Here is a 19,716-nt window from a genome sequence, read left to right on the forward strand (position 1 = left end):
CCATATGGCATGGGCCTACCCCGTTGCGGGTTAAATGCCAGCGTTTTTATTGCCACGGGAAGTAGTTGAGGCCAAAACATGTATTCAAGAAGCAGCTCAACTAGAGACTTTTCACAGTAACTTCATTGCAGTGTTAACGTAAGCCTACTTGTGACAATAAAGATTATTATTATTAATTAAGTCCGAAGCGGTCATTGATAGGCCACTTAAGGGCCCTCAAGAGCCCAAAGCCTCCCTGACCCCCCCCCCCCCAATAACATTTCAGACAGGTAAGGATGGGTGGGTAAGCACTTCCTAGATTTTATGTGCTTTCCACCTCCAAACCCACTGGCGGGGAGCATAAAATCCATTCCATTAACTGACCATTTACCTACCATGTAAATCGACTATCGTGCTTGCTCATATAACAAGTTTATATATTTAAAGTAATTCACAATGTGTTGGGCACGATTCTCAGGCCTCATTGCGTCTCGCTCAAGTGTAACCAGGCCGGTGAATAGTGGGAGAGGCCAAAAATGAGATTCGCGCCGGGCACAAAAACAGTTTGCGATGCATCGGCGAAATCGGGATCCTGCTGTAGCGTGGTGAAAAAACAATAATCACCCCTTCAGCCCCATTTCCATCCAATCAATGAGAGCGGCCCCATATCCAATGGCCCCCCATTATTCAGCGGCCTCCCCAGCAAATGGTCAAGCTGGTGCCGATTAGTACTCCTTTTGAAAAATGTGAAACTGATGGAAGGGCTTCTGTGGGGAGCTGAGGAGGTGAGTAGCCATTTTTCTCACAGGTAAAGAGCTCGGGGGTGCTGGGCTTGCCACCCCAGTGCTCCGGGGGTGGGTGGGAAGCTCGGCTGGGGGTGGGCCGCCATGGGGGAGGTGCTGGGGGAGGGGGGTAACCATTCGCGGCACCACCATGCCAACCCCTGGATCGTATGTAACCGTTCCTGGGGTAACCCTTGTCCCTGCCCGTCTCCCCCACTGATCACCCATACCCCCCACCGATTGCTGAGGCCTCTGGCTGCGCGGCTGAAGGCTATTGCTAATAGGGAATTGGCAATCGTGGCTAAGTGAGCACTTCATAGATGCCAAGTGGATTCCCGTGGGTGAGCGGGCCATGTAGCATGTTGGAGTAATTGCCTTGCATACCAATCGCACCTTGATGCCTGGACACTGCGTGAACACTGTGGGAGGCAGCATCACATGCAACATCCGAACACCAGGGATGGGACACAGTTCCGGAGACATGTCTGTGGCCAGAGGGTGGGTGGGCACCATGGGGAGAGGGGATGCCTGGAGAGATAGGCAAAGGGTCCAGGGGTCAGTCCACATTGCAGAAGAAAGTGACAGAGGCATCATACGGTTGTGCAAAAAGGGGTTTAATGTGCTATATAATACACCACTCCTGATGGTGCTGCCCCCCTCATAACCCCAGTGTCATCCAGTGATCCTCAACATGCTTGCCCCTCCTAGCTTTACCACTACGTCTTGGTGTTTCCCAGGATGCATATCTGAGATGGAGGGGGCCAGCTGCCTACCTGATCCCATGACCTTCGATGCCCCTGGCGGGCGTCCTTTGGGGGGCTCCGGGGCCATCCCGACCTCTGAGTTCAGCTCCCCAGTGCTAAAAAAAAAAACTTCTAAGTGTGGGCTAAACCGGTGAGAAACACCTCAGGGCCCAAAACAGGTGACTAAGTGTCATTGAATACCGATGAGGAACTCACCAGCATGGCCGGCGGGAAACTCCCTGAAAAACCCGCCACAAATTAACTTTGGAATTTTGGGGGAGAATCGCAGCTGAAGTATATTGGCCTTACCAAAGGAGTTTGTGGGCCAACTAATGCAGTCCAAGTCTGGTAAGCGGGCCTTAGAGGGTGAAATGTTTGGAATTCTTCTGTTTGAGCTTTGTGCCCTGGGCTGAGTGGAGCAAGATATGGACCATTTTCATATTGCAATTTCCACTGCCAATGTACCAAAGAAACACTCCCAAGTAGCAGTGGTATTTGTTGTACCCATGCCAAGGAGGTACCCTCCTTTTAACACCACAAATCCAGCGGGGCTTAGTGTTGAGAGCAGCGTTGCACCTGCTGGCTCTGGAACTTCAGAGTCTGGGTGCAAAACTGTTGGCAAGGAGCTTCAGACCACAGCCTTCTGTCTTGGAGGATACTGACTGAGCCATGTTCACATTGTATTACCATGGAAAAACTGCATTTGAGCATCATTCATAAGGCCAGAAACTGCCTGTTTCAATTTTTCTGACCTTTGTGTCTGGTATACCGATGTTATATCACAGAAAAAATGCACTTCCTCTGTCTACTATTCATTATCTGGTATTAGATTATCCTGTGCTCAGCAATCTCTCTAAGTCACGCTTTCTTTTATCGGTGAGATCTTGTTTGACTGAGTTAATTTTATCTTTCTGAATTGCGTCCTTAAATAAATAATGATAGTAATTCTCGGTTAGATTTGCCACAACAGATTTATCCTGCACGATGGGGTTGCGGGGTTGGTGGTGGAAGCAGGAGTCTTACATGCAACTCTTTCCCAAAAGAGAAAATCTCGTGCCTCAGTACACTGACATCATGAACATTCACAGATTGATCCTGCAAACCAGCAGAGAACAGGCAAAGAGATGAAAGACAAAGTCAGCCTTTCTCCAGTCGTTCCCAGTGATATCCATGGACTAGCCCTCAGGCAAAGTGAGCTTCAGAGAGCTCATTCATAAATAGCCATGCCTGAGCAATGTGCTGCCAGAGACAACTTCTGTTCCAATCAACATCAAAGGGGCACCCTAAAGATTTGATATTTTGATGTATTGCATTTATTATAAAGTCTTTTGACATCTTTGTCGGTTGAAATGTAACCTTGTATTTAATTATAACTCTGCCACTAAATGATTCCTCCTATATTTTTATACAAGTATAACATATAAAGATCAAGAATCTGGGGAGGAAGCAAACTGAAAGATCAAAATAACGGCATTGTCCTTCGAAGACTGCATCATGCTCTGCATCTCCGAGAGTCTCGACACCAAATTAACCCTCTGCACAGTGAACATTGCAGGCATCTTTCACAACCGATTGAAGCTATACTTCCAGCAGGGGGTCAAACTCCATGGGAGCACAGCTCGGAGGTGGGACTATAATACAGTAGTGACAGGCCTCCGATGCCACGTTCTCTCGGAGCGTGGGATCAAGCACCCACCCTGTTCCTCGTCATTGTCCACATGGTTATGCTTCCTGGCAGGGATTGTTAGATCAAGACTAGCAGACTTCACCTCATTATCCAGACACTCTGGGGCTCGGTTCTTACACTTGAGACCAATGTCCTGGGTGAGATCAGCTAACTCGGAAGACAAACCGAGGAGGTAATCAGGGATGGGGGGGGGACTTAACCATTGGACTTGTTACTTAAGAGTTGCACTTCACTGAAAAACACCTTCCCACACAGAAAGGAGTCAAATGTTGGGTTAAATTTAAACATCCAGTTTAGCATGATCCCTTAATGAAAGAAACTGCCTGGAGAGAGTTTCCAACATCTTTGGAAGCACTGATATGCCTGCTTCGTTCAGGTCAGTGTGTGCTTGAACAACATAGGCCAGAATTTCACGCTCCCTCACGGGTGGGCTTTTAGGCTGGGGGTGGGGAGGGGAGACTGAAATTAAAGAAACAGGAATCCTCTGGGTTCCAGCCCACCTCGCCCAAACAGCTGGGGTGGGAAAGGCTTTGGATGGAAAGCCCGCCCTTGTCCAGTTGAGGACCTTAAACTTTTTTTTTTAAAATAATTTTTATTGAAATTTTTACAAAATATAAACATTTCAACTCTATTAACAAAACAACCGCGGTAACACCCCAAGAACAATACCCACCCAACTTCAAAAGCAACTACAAACAAAAGAAAAAAACAAAAGAACACCCAAACAACAAAAGGGAAAGAGATAACACCTGCCACATCCCACAAACCCATGTACACAGTTCTCCCTCCCACCGATCCAAAACCCCCCCCCCCCCCCCCCCCGGGTTGCTGCTGCTGCCGGCCTATTTCCCTACCGTTCCGCCAGGAAGTCCAGGAAAGGCCGCCACCGCCTAAAGAACCCCTGTACTGATCCCCTCAGGGCAAATTTCACCCTCTCCAATTTAATGAACCCCGCCATACCATTGATCCAGGCCTCCACGCTTGGGGGCCTCCCATCCTTCCATTGGAGCAAGATCCTCCGCCGGGCTACTAGGGACACAAAGGCCAGAACACCGACCTCTTTCGCCTCCTGCACTCCCGGCTCCACTGCAACCCCAGAAATTGCGAGTCCCCAGCCTGGCTTGACTCTGGATCCCACCACCCTCGACACCGTCCTTGCTACCCCCTTCCAAAACTCCTCCAGCGCTGGGCACGCCCAAAACATATGGACGTGGTTCGCTGGGCTCCCCAAGCACCTAGCACACCTGTCCTCACCCCCGAAAAACCTACTCATCCTCGTCCCAGTCATGTGGGCCCTATGCAGCACCTTGAACTGTATGAGGCTAAGCCTCGCACAGGAAGAGGAGGAATTCACTCTCTCCAGGGCATCCGCCCACGTCCCCTCCTCAATCTCCTCACCCAGCTCCTCTTCCCATTTACCCTTCAGTTCCTCCACCGAGGCCTCGTCTACCTCCTGCATCACCCGGTATATGTCCGAAATCCTCCCTCCTCCAACCCACACCCCTGAGAGCAACTGATCCCGCACCCCTCGTGGGGGCAGCAAGGGGAACCCCTCCACCTGCTGCCTGGCAAACGCCCTCACCTGCATGTACCTAAACATGTTCCCCGGGGGAGCCCAAACTTCCCCACTAACTCCCCCAAGCTCGCGAACCTCCCCTCCACAAACAGGTCCCTCAACCTCCTAACCCCTACCCTGTGCCAGCCCAGAAATCCTACATCAATGCTCCCTGGCACAAACCTATGGTTCCCACGTATCAGGGCCTCCATCGAGCCCCCCACTTCTCCCCTATGCCGTCTCCATTGCCCCCAAATTTTGAGGGTAGCCGCCACCACCGGGCTCGTGGTATACCTCGTTGGAGGGAGCGGCAACGGCGCCGTAACCAGCGCCTCCAGGCTCGTGCCCACACATGACGCCGCCTCCATCCTCTTCCATGCTGCCCCTTCCTCGTCCATTACCCACTTACGCACCATCGCTGCATTGGCAGCCCAATAGTACCCACAGAGGTTGGGCAACGCCAGCCCCTCCCATCCCTGCCCCGTTCCAGGAACACTCTTCTCACCCTCGGAGTCCCATGCGCCCACACAAATCCCGTGATACTCCTGTTGACCCTCCTAAAAAAGGCCTTCAGGATAAGGATGGGGAGGCACTGGAACAGGAACAAAATCCTCGGCAGCACCGTCATCTTAACGGACTGCACCCTCCCCGCCAGTGACAGCGGTAACATATCCCACCTCTTAAACTCCTCCTCCATCTGCTCCACCAACCTTGTGAGGTTGAGCTTGTGCAGGGCCCCCCAGCTCCCAGCCACCTGGACCCCTAGGTACCTGAAGCTCTTCCCTGCCTGCTTCAGTGGGAGCCTACCAATCCCCTCCTCTTGATCCCCCGGATGCCCCACAAACAACTCACTCTTGCCCATGTTCAACTTATTTGCACCACAAACAACTCACTCTTGTCCAGGTTCAACTTATTGAGGACCTTAAACTTATGGGCCGTTACCCACCCAACCTCAATTGTTAGGCTGGCGGGAGAATTGGCCTTGCATGGGGGAAGCCCGAAAATCAACAGGCATAGATCTCAAGTGGGAAGGGGTTGTAGGGGGTGCATCTCCATCAGAAGCTCACTTCTGATGTCAGGTATCTCGCCCCTTAAGGACCTCCCTTCTCCCCCCCCCCCCCCCCCCCCCCCCCCCCAGCATCTCCCCGAAGACCCTGAATGACCCCTTTGCATCTCCCCCAGTCCTCCTTTATCCTTCCTATCCTGGAGCTTCTTGCATTTACCTTCGCCGAGGGTGGCCAGACTTTGTCTCAGTAATCTTCCTGCAATTCCTCTTCTGTCTGCTGCAGCTCTTGTCGATTGACCAGCTGATCTCCAAGGGGAGACTTCCTCCCAGTGAGGGGTGGATGTACCATCTGTGATCGCTCCTCTAATTTGAGCATGAAATGGCTGTGGGGCATTTGGAGATGCCGGGATGTGCTCCCCACCAACTCTTTGGATGGCGGCAAGCAAGATCATGCCCTCTGAAAAATTCAGGCCATAGAATCACATAGAATGTGCGGCACAAGCACACACCATTTGCTCCAAGCGGTCCATTCACCACGCCTCCATTACATTCTCTCTTATGTGTTTATCCAACTTCCCCGGTGATGTATCTAGCTATTTGCAGCATCTACTCGTGATAGTGAGTTCCACATTCCAACATAAACAAAACCCAATTTACATAAAGCAGAAAAAATGTATTTGGAGCAACTTGACTCTAACATTAGTTACTTAATTTTCAGACAATGCACAACAGAAGTCGTGCCTGTCTTGTCTGCTAAAAACCCAAAGCTTGCAGAATAGCTATTGAGCTCCCTCAAAAGGCTCTGTTGCTAAATATATGATGCCGACCAGAAAACGTGCAGGTTCAATGTCCAATTTATGCCTAAATATTTGAACTCAGCTGGGCTTGTCGCAGAAAAGCTATAGTTGGCCTCAGCAACAGGGGAGGAGAGAAAATCATCCAAGTTGTGTTCTTGAAATTTAGGCAGTCAACAGGTCTGCTGCCGATGAGTATGGGCCATTCATGCGAACAACAAAGTTGGCTGAGATAAGAGGAGCGAGAGAGCCCCAATGCGGAGAAAGCAAACAACCGATAAGAGAATCTCTGCATGTACATTTGAGACAATTAACAGGAGCATGATGCTTTGTAGTGTATTTTAATTTCATGCTTCTTCTGCAGACTGCGCAATCAACATTTTTACTCTGCAGTTGTACTGTCACCAAGTTGGGCATGAACACAATGATGGCAATTCTGGGCCTTTGAGTGAATTGGTTACACAGTACTGTTTAATTTGGCTAGGACTTGGAAATGCGAACAAGTCTAAATACTTGCACGAAAGATGAGCAGGCTTTTATGTAAATAGATTTAATGGAGATGCCACTGGTGCTAAAGATCACATCTTTGGGAACTGACGACTCTGAACAAGCCAGATGGTGTGGGAAAATAATGACATAATTAAGAATTCACAGTTTATAGGTGCTTACATTTAAATCCAATTTATTTTCCACAAAATGTGGGCACTTCCTACATGATTTGTTTTGCCAGACACCATGCCTTCCACCAATGGCATTTACTTTTCACTATTTATGTAGAATTTATTCAAATCGCTTACCTCTCCTCCATCCCAGTTGGGAAAATACTGCCCTGTGTGGAACTTAGCAACATGAACCAGGAAAGTCTCGGATTCAGCTTCCAATCTGTGCCAAGTTAGCTGATGCCAGCTATTATAATTGGCTTCAACTTTCCTGATCTTAAGTGGCGAAAAAGCTGTAATGCAGTACTTGCTGCTTCTGATCACAATTCAGCAACTCCTGCTGAAAAATAGCGGATATATAATGGATGACAACAGGATGAGGCCTTACTGTGTTGCCTTCCACTATCAACTAGCCCATTGACGTTCATCGTCTAGGCTCACTCGTGAAGATAGGTCACATGGATCCAAAAGCTGCCAATGCCCGCAGTATTATACCACAACACAAATTAGTGCCTTTAGCAGAGGAAGGGTAAAATATAAGGGCTTTTTCAAAAAATAAATTATGACAGTATTGCAACCATTACAAGATGCTTGATTTTATTTTTTTTAAAAGATTTTCGGGGTGATTTCCCCCAACTACTAAAGAGCCTTCAATGTGGTCAAGATGGTCTGAAACTGCACGTCATTTTAACCCATCTTTAGTGCAAAGCAACATCTTAGCAAAGGAGTTGAAATGCACACTGGCATGATGAATGCTCTGATCGACAATGAATTTGCCTAGCATTCATTAACAAGGCTGCACGTGCATTTTGCTGGCTAACACTTCAATTAACGCCCTCTCCTAACAGCGACCAAGTAAACAAGCATTGTGAGGGCTACATAAAACATTGGTAAACTTTCACTACTCACTTGCTGTTGAAGATAGACAAACCTCACTTTATTTGAAGAGGAGTTTTGAGACATCCTGGGGGTAATCAGGCACTTAACTGGACAAGTTATATAATTACTCTGGCTACAAGAATAGGTCAGACCTGGGGATTCTGCGGTGAGTAACTCACCTCCTAATTTTCCAAAGCCTGTCCATCATCTACAAGGCACAAGTGAGGAATGTGCTGGAATACTCTCCACTTGCCTGGATAAGTGCAGCTCCAACAACATTCAAGAAGCTCGACACCATCCAGGACAAAGCAGTCTTGTTCGGCACCCAATTCAGTACTTTAAACATACGCTCTCTCCACCACCGACGCACAGTGGCAGCAGTGTGTACCATATACAACGTGCACTGCGGCAACTCACCAAGGCTCCTTCAACAGCACCTTCCAAACCCACAACCGCTACCACCCCAAAGGGCAATACAGATGCATGGGGAAATCATCACCTGCAAGTTCCACTCCAACTCGCACACCTAGCATCCATCGACACTTGCATCCCCTGAAAGAGTCAAATAAAATTTCTGGGACACCTTGGTTAACAACATTAACAACACTGTTATCAACATTTTCCCCCAAAATTCACTGAGGGCGCCAGCTGAAGAGAGTGTGAATGGCGCACCCCTCCACCTCTTTGTTCATCACAGGAGCCACCAGGATAAAGGGATTGGGAATTTACTCGGGGTCTCCCCCTTGGTCTAGAAGTTGAATGGGAAGAAATTAGAGCAGGCAGAGCAGTACCAGTGGTCTCCAGCCCCTGTGGGTAGAGGACATCCTCTTCTTCTGAAGCTCCTCCACCAGAACCCTCAGAGCTGTGTCCGAGGGCCAGTGCACCCTCTCCCTGATCCTTGAAACATCCCGTTGTGTTCCAGCCAACACATTTCCCATCTCCAGTGGAAGATGCTGTGTGTGGAGGCGACTTGTACCATCCCACAAAACCTGCAATTAATCAGTCCTTAAGTGCGACAGCTTCAGTTTTAATGTCCATAGGTGCTTTCAAATCATGATAATCAACAATTAGCCCCAGAATTGTGAGTTAGAATCAGATTTTTCAATAGATGTGCCTTAGTAGCACAGCACCCACATCGCACCTGTTTAACGCTTTCTCCCAGATAAAAAAACAAAGATTTTTTTCCCAATTTCCTACTTGTTTCAGCTATTCATCCAGCTGTGGTTTTTTTCACTTGCTGACCAGCCTTCCCACCTTACATAATCCGTCCTCCCTCTAACTCAAACTTTGTGTGCATGTTTCCCTCTTCCAATACTCTGGCAGCATTCTCTGTGTGAGGGACTAGGTTCTCCCGCCTGAGTACATATAGAACATAGAACATTACAGCGCAGTACAGGCTCTTCGGCCCTCGATGTTGCGCCGTCCTGTGAAACCCCTCTAAAGTCCCTCTACGCTATTCTCTTATCGTCCATATGCCTATCCAATGACCATTTGATGCTTTGCATTATTCAAATTTCACATGGTTGAAGACTTGGCAACTCTATTAACAAATCATAGCACCAAAACCCATTGGTATCTTGAAACATAGGCGGCTTTCTCCCATTTTAATGCAAAAAAATCCGAAAAACCTATGCAAGTTAATTAGATTTGCTCCTGGTCTGTGCTGGTGCTAGGAGTGGCACCCAAGAGCAGTTCACTCTCCCTTGCCATGCTAATTTGTGCATGGTGGGGAGCTCACGGAATTCCATTCCAGATCCCATTATCAGGCCACTATTTTGAGCGAGCGGCCTGTCACCGGGGTCCTGAAGCTGGTCCCCCTTCCCCCACAATACAAATCCTGCCCCCCCCCCACTGTTAAGTAGGGTCACCCCCACAGCACGTGCGCATAAGAATGACTTGACACCCCATGACCCACCACCAGACCCCCATATCAGACCTTCACTGTTAGAACCCTCCATCAGACTCCCATATCATAAACCTCCCATCTCAGAGACCCTCTCATTAGTCACTCCTGCCTGAAAGCTAAAGAGCAGTCCAGACAGAAACAGTGAAAATTAACTTACTTTTCACTCACTGTCCTTTACACCTGCTGCCTCAGACAGAGGTGTAGAAAACACACCTGTTACTTCATAGAAAGCCCAAACCACATCACAAGGCCTTAAACCCCCTCAGACCCTTTGATCTACGAGGCTTCTATTTACTTTCAAAGAGAAATGGCTTTTAGTAGGCTGTAATTTACAGAGTAATTCCAGTCAGATGTCTGGATTGTTTATTTTCATTTCCCTTCAAGTTTGAATGCATCTCAAGTACCCTGCTGTAAAGCTAACCACAATGTTTATAAATATTTACCTATGGCTGATAGGACGGTCCCCATTACCCGCAATCAAACGGGAAGGCCGAAAAAGGGGTCCATATCGTCAAGCGGTTGTTGTGCAAGGCTGCAGACTCAGCATCCGATTTCAACTTGGCGCTGCTGGCCTACAGGGCGGCCCCTCTGTCGACTGGTTTGTCTCCAGCGCAGATGCTCATGAACCGCAACTTGAGGACGACTGTTCCAGCCATTCACATTCCAGACCTTGACCACCTCACGATGTTGCAAAAAGTGCATCGGTCAGGGGACCAGCAGAAGATCGCGTATGATGCTCATGCCATGGATCTGCCTGCGCTGGCTCCCGCAGATGTTGTTCGCGTCCAGTTGCCTGAGGGAGGTTGGTTGGCCCCAGCTGTTGTTATCAGGAAAGCCACCCCAAGGTCTTTCATTGTCCAATTGACCGATGGTTCCATTCTCCGGCGCAACAGGAGGGCGCTGCAGAGAGTTCCCTGCCCACCGCCTAACCACATGGCATCGCCGGCTATCGTGCCTCCTCCGGACGTTTCCTGCCACGAGGACACCGATCTGCCATCGATCCTGCCTGTCCATGACACCGCCGCAATGCCAGCAATCCCACCTGTCCAGGTGCCGGCGTCTCCTGCTCCACCTCTGCGGTGATCGACCAGAATTCAGCGCCCGCCTCAAAGACTGAATCTATAGACTTTATTTTTGTAAATTTTGTTCAGTTTGCTCTGTATCTGCACAATAGACACCTTCCCATGTATATATGTTCGTTAACTCACCATTTGTACATAGTCAGGCATGTATATACCTTCACGTTTCATAACTTTTTTTTTTAAAAGGGGGGGCGATGTCATAATATCCACTCATGTATATAATGAGATGCAGACAGGCAGTGATTGACACATAGGATGACCAATGAACACATAACACAGAACAACCAATCACCAGACAAGACACCACCACTATAAAGCTCACGGGGCACTAAGACTCCCGCTCTTTTCGGGACCCAGACACTGAGACGGTCAGAGTGCACAAGTCAGTGGACATTATTGCCATGTGGTAGCTAGTAGGTCTGGTTGAACAGTAAGAGGTCGTCAGTAGGATTAGTAGAGTGTCAACCCACAGCTGAACATGTACAGCCATTCATAGTTTAAATAAAACCGTGTTGGATCATCTCTGGTGTTAGACATTTGTTTCTAGCTTCCCTGCATCCAGTTGCAGTCAATATCAAACCAACCCGCCTAACACATCAGTCACCACATCAAAAGCAGTTAAGTGCTTTCTGCTGAGGAAAAGAGGAAGTAAAGCACTTATAATAATAGTCATCTTTATTAGTGTCACAAGTAGGCTTACATTAATACTGCAATGAATTACTATGAAAATCCCCTAGTCGCCACACTAACAAGCACATCTTTCTGGACTTGTGGGAGGAAACCGGAGCACCCGGAGGAAATGCATGCAGACACAGGGAGAACGTGCAGACTCCACACAGAAGTGACCCAAGCCGGAATCAAACCCGGGTCCCTGGCGCTGTGAAGCAAGTGCTGACCACTGATTTATCTCCTAGAAGTTTATAAACATTGTGGTTAGCGTCACAACAGGGTTTATGAGATGCATTCAAGTGTGAAGGGAAATACAAATAAACAATCCAGACACCTGGCTGCCTGGAAGATATTTCTCTGTCAATTAAAGCCTACTAAATGCTATTTCTCTTTGAAAGTGAATAGAAACCTTGCAGAGCAAAGGATCTGATGGGGTTTAAAGTCTGGTGATGTGGTTTGGGCTTTCATGAAGTTACAGCTGCAGCTTTCTACCCCTCTGTCTGAGGCAGCAGGTGTAAGGGACATGTAAGAGACTTTTCACTGTTCCTGCCTGGACTGCTCTTTAACCTTCAGGCAGGAATGACTGATTGGGAGCGGTAGTCTTTGATTTGGGGGGTCTCTGGTGGGAGCTCTCTAATATGGAGAGGGGCACTGATATAGGGTCTCTGATGTGGGAGTCTGATGGGATGGTCTAATAGACCTCTGATAGGGGGCTGTCCGATATGGCGTCTGATGGGGGCCTTGGGGGTGGGGTGGGCAGGATTTGCCTAGTGTGGGGGAGATGGACTTTGGGGGCACCTACATTAAATACTAACCCTTGAGCAACTGCGAGGTCCACTGCATCAGGGGCATACTGGAAAATGCTTGCATCAATCCACTTGCAAGTGAATCCTGGCTGAAATGGCTGGAGCATCACGGAGACATGGAGAATTGGGTTTCCAGCCCGTTAATCAGGTGCAAATGGATTCAAATGACCCATTTGCATCCTCCCACTGGTGTGGGGCACGCAGCTCGCTGCTGCTGACAGCGGAGGACCCGAGCATCGGAACAGGAGCGGCACAAGATTTTCCGTCGCATCGGGAACTTTTCTCCTGGCGGCAGAAGGCGGAGAATCCAGCCCATTGCTGTGAAGAAGGCTGGCTGCAGTGGAACATAGAAAGATTATTATTTACAGTGCAGGTGAATCCAACATTGTTCACTTTCCTTGTGCATGGCTGGGGGGTGGGGAACTGCCATAGTGCATAAAAACAGAGTTTGCAGCAATAACGGAGTTAAAAATCACTGGGAAGGATGTGAATGATGAAGGTGCAAGGTTTGTTTCCTCTAGGCCACACACCCCTGAAAAGTCTGACTTTTGACAATGTGCTTTGCAAATTTGCCTGCATTTTGGAGCCGCCCTGTAATTCGATCTTACAACAAAAAAAAAAATCTCTCCTGGAATGGTGAAATATATCGGAATTGTGAAAACAAAAATCGTATGGACTCTAATAAGTCAAAATAAATGGGTTAAAGCCATCTATTAAAAGACTAGAGGAAGTCAAAAGAACATGTTGAGCGCTTGTTCTCTATTATTACCAAACATTAATTAAAGCCTATGTTGCTCTTTTGAACTTGTGACGGCAGATTTTTTTTTCTTTTACCAGCATCTATAACCTTTTGGGGGAGACAGTTTCAGATTTTCACAATCCTTTGTGTGAAAAAGTACTTCCTGCTTTCATTCCTGAATATCTGAGCTTCATTTTTGAGATTAAGCCCCCTTGTTCTGAATTCCCCCAACAGAGGAAATAGTTTCTCTCTGTGTGGCCTATCAGACCCATTTATCAGTTTAAACATCTCAACTAGATCACCATTCAACTGTCTAAAGTCAGAGGAATGCAAGTCAACTTTATGCAAACCGTCTTGGTAATTTAAAAAAAAAATTTGGAGTACCCAATTCTTTTTTACCAATTAAGGGGCAATTTAGCCAATTTGGCCAATTCACCGACCCTGCACATCTATTTGGGTTTTGGAGGTGAGACCCATGCAGACACGAGGTGAATGTGCAAACTCCACACATGGACAGTGACCCAGGGCCAAGGTCGAACCTGGGACCTCGGCGGCGTGAGGCAGCAGTGCTAATCACTGCGCCACCGTGCCTCCCTTACCTTCTTGGGAATTTAACCCTTTAAGCCCCAATATCATTCTCATAGATCAGCTTCCATTTCCCCTTCAAGGCCAGTATGTCCTTCCTGAACCGAGTACACCAAATAAGGTCTGACAAGGGCTTTGTACTGGTAAATCATAACATTCTTACAGTGCAGAAATGGGCTATTCTGCTCATTGAGTCAGGACCGACCTTTCGAATGAGCACTCCACTCCCCCGTCTCCCCCGTCCTATCCCCGTAATATAACTACCAAATCCCTGGCCACTAAGGGGCAATTTATCATGGCCAATCCACTTAGCCTGATCATCTTTGGACTGCGGGAGGAAACCGGAGCACCCGGAGGAAGCCCATGATGACACGGGGAGAACATACAAACTCCACACAGGCAGTCACCCAAGGCTGGAACTGAACCGGAAATGAAGTCCAACCTACAACAGTCCAACAGCTCCATTCGCCCTTCTGGTTACTTTTTATACCTGTGCATTGGCTTTTAGTGATGTGTGTACAACCTAAATCACCTTTCTCATTCACAGCTCAAAGTCCCTTGCCTTTAAGAAAATATTAGCCAGCTGTAGATAAGGGACCTTCAATCCCTTATCTACTTCAGTCTTCATCTTTGAAAACCTCCTGAAATCCCAGCTCTTTGCATGGCCCTTTAGCCACCTCCCCCATCTCACCACAGAGGCTTTGGTGTGTACAGTATTACCTTCTTCCTCTGTGCAGGGCCTTTCCCTCTCCTGTCTTAAAGCCCCTATTTAAATCCAACTTCCACTCATCTATCTTAATCTCAATTCAGTCATTATTTAGAGATGTATGTAAGAAATAACTTTTATTTGTTTCAGCTTTGCTGGCCCCTCACAGAAGCAGATCATCTCCACTCATCCACACCACCTGTAAATGGTGGATCCTCCTAAATCAATCTAATTTGCCAAATGCAGACTCAAGAACTGAAGTATCAGCTGTTTTACTGAAAGCCCTTTATTTCTCTCTTAGATACACCAGACCCTTCGCCTGTCAACAAGGAAAGAGGAACAAACCAGCAGGAGGAAGCTCTTTACGGTAATTGCTTTATGCCCTAGTGGCAGATTCTCAGCACTGCGCGAGCCTGCATGTTACTGGGAGGCCGAGGTCCTTTCCGCAGTATGTTTGTGGAGTATGAGCAGACCGCCTCCTAGCTTGGGCAAGCAGCCAGTGAGAACAGTAACAAGTAGGAACTAATCAGGGACACAAAAAAGCATATCAAACCTGGTGAGCTTTGATCTTTGTCATAGATCAACTCCACCTTCTCATAAAAGCCTTTTAATGAAGAGTGTAGGGCCCCTAAGATTTGTACCATGGAGCTTATTTAAGTTTTAAGTCCATGTTCTCTTTAATTTCCATAAGTGTCAAGTTGCTGACACTAATTATAGAACATAGAAAAATACAGCACAGAACAGGCCCTTTGGCCCACGATGTTGTGCCGAACTTTTGTCCTAGATTAAGAACAAATTAATCTACACGCCATCATTCTATCCTAATCCATGTACCTATCCAATAGCCACTTGAAGGTCCCTAATGTTTGATCTTGATTTTCTGATTAAAGATTCGTCCACCAATAATACCACAAAGAACAACCCTTTTCCTCAGGCCCATGAAATTTAGTAGGAGAAACAATTAATAAGAAGCATTCACATCAATGAAATTAAACTGCAGATCTCAAAAACCTACACATGGCCCAGAGGCAGTAGTATAGACATCCCTGCTATACTTCTTCTCACTCCAGAAAGGCTTCAATTTGCACCTGAACATATTTCTACTGTTTCACTGTAATGGTTTTCCCTGATGCCTTGTTCCACAAATCTGTTTCTTTTGAGTTGAAATGTTCCTCCCGATTTTCCTTAGCGCTTTTAACTTCCTACTTTATGTCATGAAATGAAATGAAATGAAATGAAAATGAAAATCGCTTATTGTCACGAGTAGGCTTCAATGAAGTTACTGTGAAAAGCCCCTAGTCGCCACATTCCGGCGTCTGTCCGGAGAGGCTGGTACGGGAACTCATGCCAACTGATAGAACGGGGTGGGTTACAGAAACATCTCTACTTTGATCAATCAATAAGAAGTGCTGGTGATTCAAATTGATTTTATCTGTTGTGACATCGGGAGTTGGTTCAGCCACTGTCTGTGTCAGAATGATCTACAGAGAGACATTCAGTGCCAGGAGTTTAATGACCGTGAAAGAGTTAATACAGACAACACATATAATGACACAAATACATGTCACACATCTGTGGCTTCAGCGTGGATAGAGATGGAGGATCCATGTGCTTGCTGTCCCCTGGGCTGCGCATGTTTCACAGGTTGTTGGTTTTCAGTGAGTTATTTGCCTCTTCACAGCTGGTGCCTCCCTCAGAGCTCACAGTCAAAACTGGATGTGGAAGATTTCCATTGGTTCGAGTTTCATTCGGTGATGATAGTTCCGACACACACTCCTGCCGTCCGTCGGTAACGTCTCTTACTGCACATTATTAAACATAGATTTGGATTCATGATGCAAAATTCTCTTTCGAAGAAAGAGTTGCATTCATATAGCGCTTTTCACAACCACCAACACCTCAAAGCGCTTTACAGCCAATGAAATGTTTGGAGTTCACCATTACTATGAAGGAAACATGACTATGTTTTCCCAAATTAACATTCCTGGCTCAGATGGTATCCCCTCTTGCCTCCAAACAGAAGGTTGTAGTTTCAAGTGCCCAACTCCAGAGACTTGAGCCCATAATGCCTGCTGGCACTGCAGTGCAGTACAGAGGGAGTGCAGACATTTGACTGTGACATTAACCCGAGGCTTCCTTTACCTCTGTCCCATTGGTTCTGGTGGAAGTTGAAAATCTCATGACACTATAGATCAGGGTGTCCTTGAACATAATCCCACAGCCAACCATACCACAAAACAGAGAAGTGGTAAATCAGCACATAGCCATTTGTGGGGCTTTGCTCTCTGCAAAATGGCTGCTTGTCCACCTGATTAACGATCTAAAGAATAATTCATTTGGAGTGAAATGCTCTGCAACATCCTCAGAGATGTGACGAGCTGCTACTCACGTGCAAGTTCCGTATTTTGTGTATTGTTTACAGGATAGGAATATACAGGATAGGAATATAGGAATATACACTCGGTGGCAGCACGGTAGCATTGTGGATAGCACAATTGCTTCACAGCTCCAGGGTCCCAGGTTCGATTCCGGCTGGGAGTCTGCACATCCTCCCCGTGTCTGCGTGGGTTTCCTCCGGGTGCTCCGGTTTCCTCCCACAGTCCAAAGATGTGCAGGTTAGGTGGGTTGGCCATGATAAATTGCCCTTAGTGTCCAAAATTGCCCTTAGTGTTGGGTGGGATTACTGGGTAATGGGGATGGGGTGGAGGTGTTGACCTTGGGTAGGGTGCTCTTTCCAGGAGCTGGTGCAGACTTGATGGGCCGAATGGCCTCCTTCTGCACTGTAAATTCTATGAATTTCAAAGTTATTTCCTGTCCGAGACTGCCTGGAATTCAAACCACATTGGAATAAAATCCCTCTGATCTGATCAGTCTATTTAATGAGTTGGTAAAAATGAAATACTTGCAGGGTATGCTGTCTGTAAGATTGTCATCCATCTGGAGTTCCACTGCAGTCCTGCAAGAATGAAAACAATAATCCCAAAACACTGCAGCAAGGAATACTGGGCAAAAATCATGAAGCATTGGAATAAATTTGTAATTTCTCACTGCCTTCAAACATTTTCATTTACCAGTTATGAAAATAGTGAAAGAGGATTAAAGCTTGTCTGATCGGGTGGGGTGGTTAGAGGCAGTCAACCAGTGAAAGCTCCATGAATATGACCAACCAGAGTTAGTAATATAGCTGTGTCTCCATGATGCTTTCTGTGCTTGTTTCTTCAACACCTCCTGTAATAGCCCCACGGGTCGACAGGGATTATCTTTTAAAAAAATTTTTTTTTTTAGAGTATCCAATTCATTTTTTTTCAATTAAGGAGCAATTTAGCATGGCCAATCCACCTAGCCTGCACATCTTTGGGCTGTGGGGGCAAAACCCACACAAGCACGGGGAGAATGTGCAAACTCCAGACGGACAGTGACCCAGAGCCGGGATCAAACCTGGCACCTCGGTGCCGTAAGGCAGCAGTGCTAACCCACTGCGCCACTGTGCTGACAGGGATTATCTTCCCTGTGGTCCTTGGGGTGTACAAGCTCCCCGCTAGGAGCGGGGCTCTCTAATAACCACTGTATAAAAGGTCGGCCAATAAGGGACCAAACAGAACAGTAACCCAGTCGGGACCTACCAGGCAATATATATATTTTGTGTTGATAGACACACATCTTTCAACAGGAGTTACTCACAGCTTTCAAGAGAAACAGCGTGGAATGATTTTACCCTTACCTCACAGCCCCCTGGCCCAATCGTAATGACCTAGCTCTGGCGATTTAAAAAATGGGCCATTCATGGAGTTAGAAATGGAATATTGCGGAGGTTTAGACTGGAATGTTTGGGGAGTTGAGCTGAATGTTTGGGGAGTTGAGCTGAATGTTTGAGGAGTTGAGCTGGAATGTTTGGGGAGTTAGAGCTGGAATGTTTGGGGAGTTGAGCTGGAATGTTTGGGGAGTTGACCTGAATGTTAGCGGAGTTAGAGCTGGAACGTTTGGGGAGTTAGAGCTGGAATGTTTGGGGAGTTATAGCTGGAATGTTTGGGGAGTTAGAGCTGGAATGTTTGGGGAGTTAGAGCTGGAATGTTTGGGGAGTTATAGCTGGAATGTTTGGGGAGTTAGAGCTGGAATGTTTGGGATTTAGAGCTGGAATGTTTTGGGATATAGAGCTGGAATGTTTGGGGAGTTAGAGCTGGAACTTTTGGGGAGTTGTAGCTGGAGTGTTTGGGGAGTTGCAGCTGGAATGTTTGGGGAGTTAGAGCTGGAATGTTTGGGGAGTTAGAGCTGGAATGTTTGGGATTTAGAGCTGGAACATTTGGGGAGTTATAGCTGGAATGTTTGGGGAGTTAGAGCTGGAATGTTTGGGGAGTTAGAGCTGAATGTTTGGGGAGTTAGAGCTGGAATGTTTGTGGAGTTAGAGCTGGAATGTTTGGGGAGTTATAGCTGGAATGTTTGGGGAGTTAGAGCTGGAATGTTTGGGATTTAGAGCTGGAATGTTTTGGGATTTAGAGCAGGAATGTTTGGGGAGTTGCAGCTGGAATGTTTGGGGAGTTAGAGCTGGAATGTTTGGGATTTAGAGCTGGAATGTTTTGGGATTTAGAGCAGGAATGTTTGGGGAGTTGCAGCTGGAATGTTTGGGGAGTTAGAGCTGGAATGTTTGGGGAGTTAGAGCTGGAAGGTTTGGAATTTAGAGCTGGAATATTTGGGGAGCTAGAGCTGGAATGATTTGGGATTTAGAGCTGTAATGTTTTGGGTGTTCAGCTGAATGTTTGGGGAGTTAGAGCTGGAACATTTTGGGATTTAGTGCTGGATTGTTTAGGGAGTTTGAGCTGAATGTTTGGGGAGTTAGAGCTGGAATGTTTGGGGAGATAGAGCTGGAATATTTGGGGAGTTAGAGCTGGAATGTTTGGGATTTAGAGCTGGAATGTTTGGGGAGTTAGAGTTGGAATGTTTGGGGAGTTAGAGCTGGAATGTTTGGGGAGTTAGAGCTGGAATGTTTGGGGAGTTAGAGCTGGAATGTTTGGGGAGTTAGAGCTGGAATGTTTGGGGAGTTAGAGCTGGAATGTTTGGGGAGTTAGAGCTGGAATGTTTGGGGATTTAGAGCTGGAATGTTTGGGGATTTAGAGCTGGAACATTTTGGGATTTAGTGCTGGA

At 47.1% G+C, this 19,716-nt stretch overlaps 1 protein-coding gene and 1 long non-coding RNA gene across 3 annotated transcripts in view; one reads left to right on the forward strand and one right to left on the reverse strand.

The window, feature by feature from the left end:
* LOC119979455 (MORN repeat-containing protein 1-like) overlaps positions 1 to 19,716 on the forward strand; it is a 261,776-nt gene that overhangs the window by 88,656 nt on the left and 153,404 nt on the right. Inside the window, exon 11 of the mRNA XM_038821709.1 lies at positions 14,879 to 14,944. Within this exon, the coding sequence (XP_038677637.1) occupies positions 14,879 to 14,944 (66 nt within the window). The remainder of the gene's footprint in view (positions 1 to 14,878; positions 14,945 to 19,716) is intronic.
* Positions 17,299 to 19,716, reverse strand: part of LOC119979456 — a 52,171-nt gene continuing 49,753 nt past the window's right edge. For both annotated transcript variants that reach the window (XR_005463724.1, XR_005463725.1), the window contains one exon: positions 17,299 to 17,533. This is a non-coding gene — a long non-coding RNA (uncharacterized LOC119979456). The remainder of the gene's footprint in view (positions 17,534 to 19,716) is intronic.

This window comes from Scyliorhinus canicula, chromosome 16 (assembly GCF_902713615.1).
Source record: "Scyliorhinus canicula chromosome 16, sScyCan1.1, whole genome shotgun sequence".
Classification (NCBI taxonomy): Eukaryota; Metazoa; Chordata; class Chondrichthyes; order Carcharhiniformes; family Scyliorhinidae; genus Scyliorhinus; species Scyliorhinus canicula.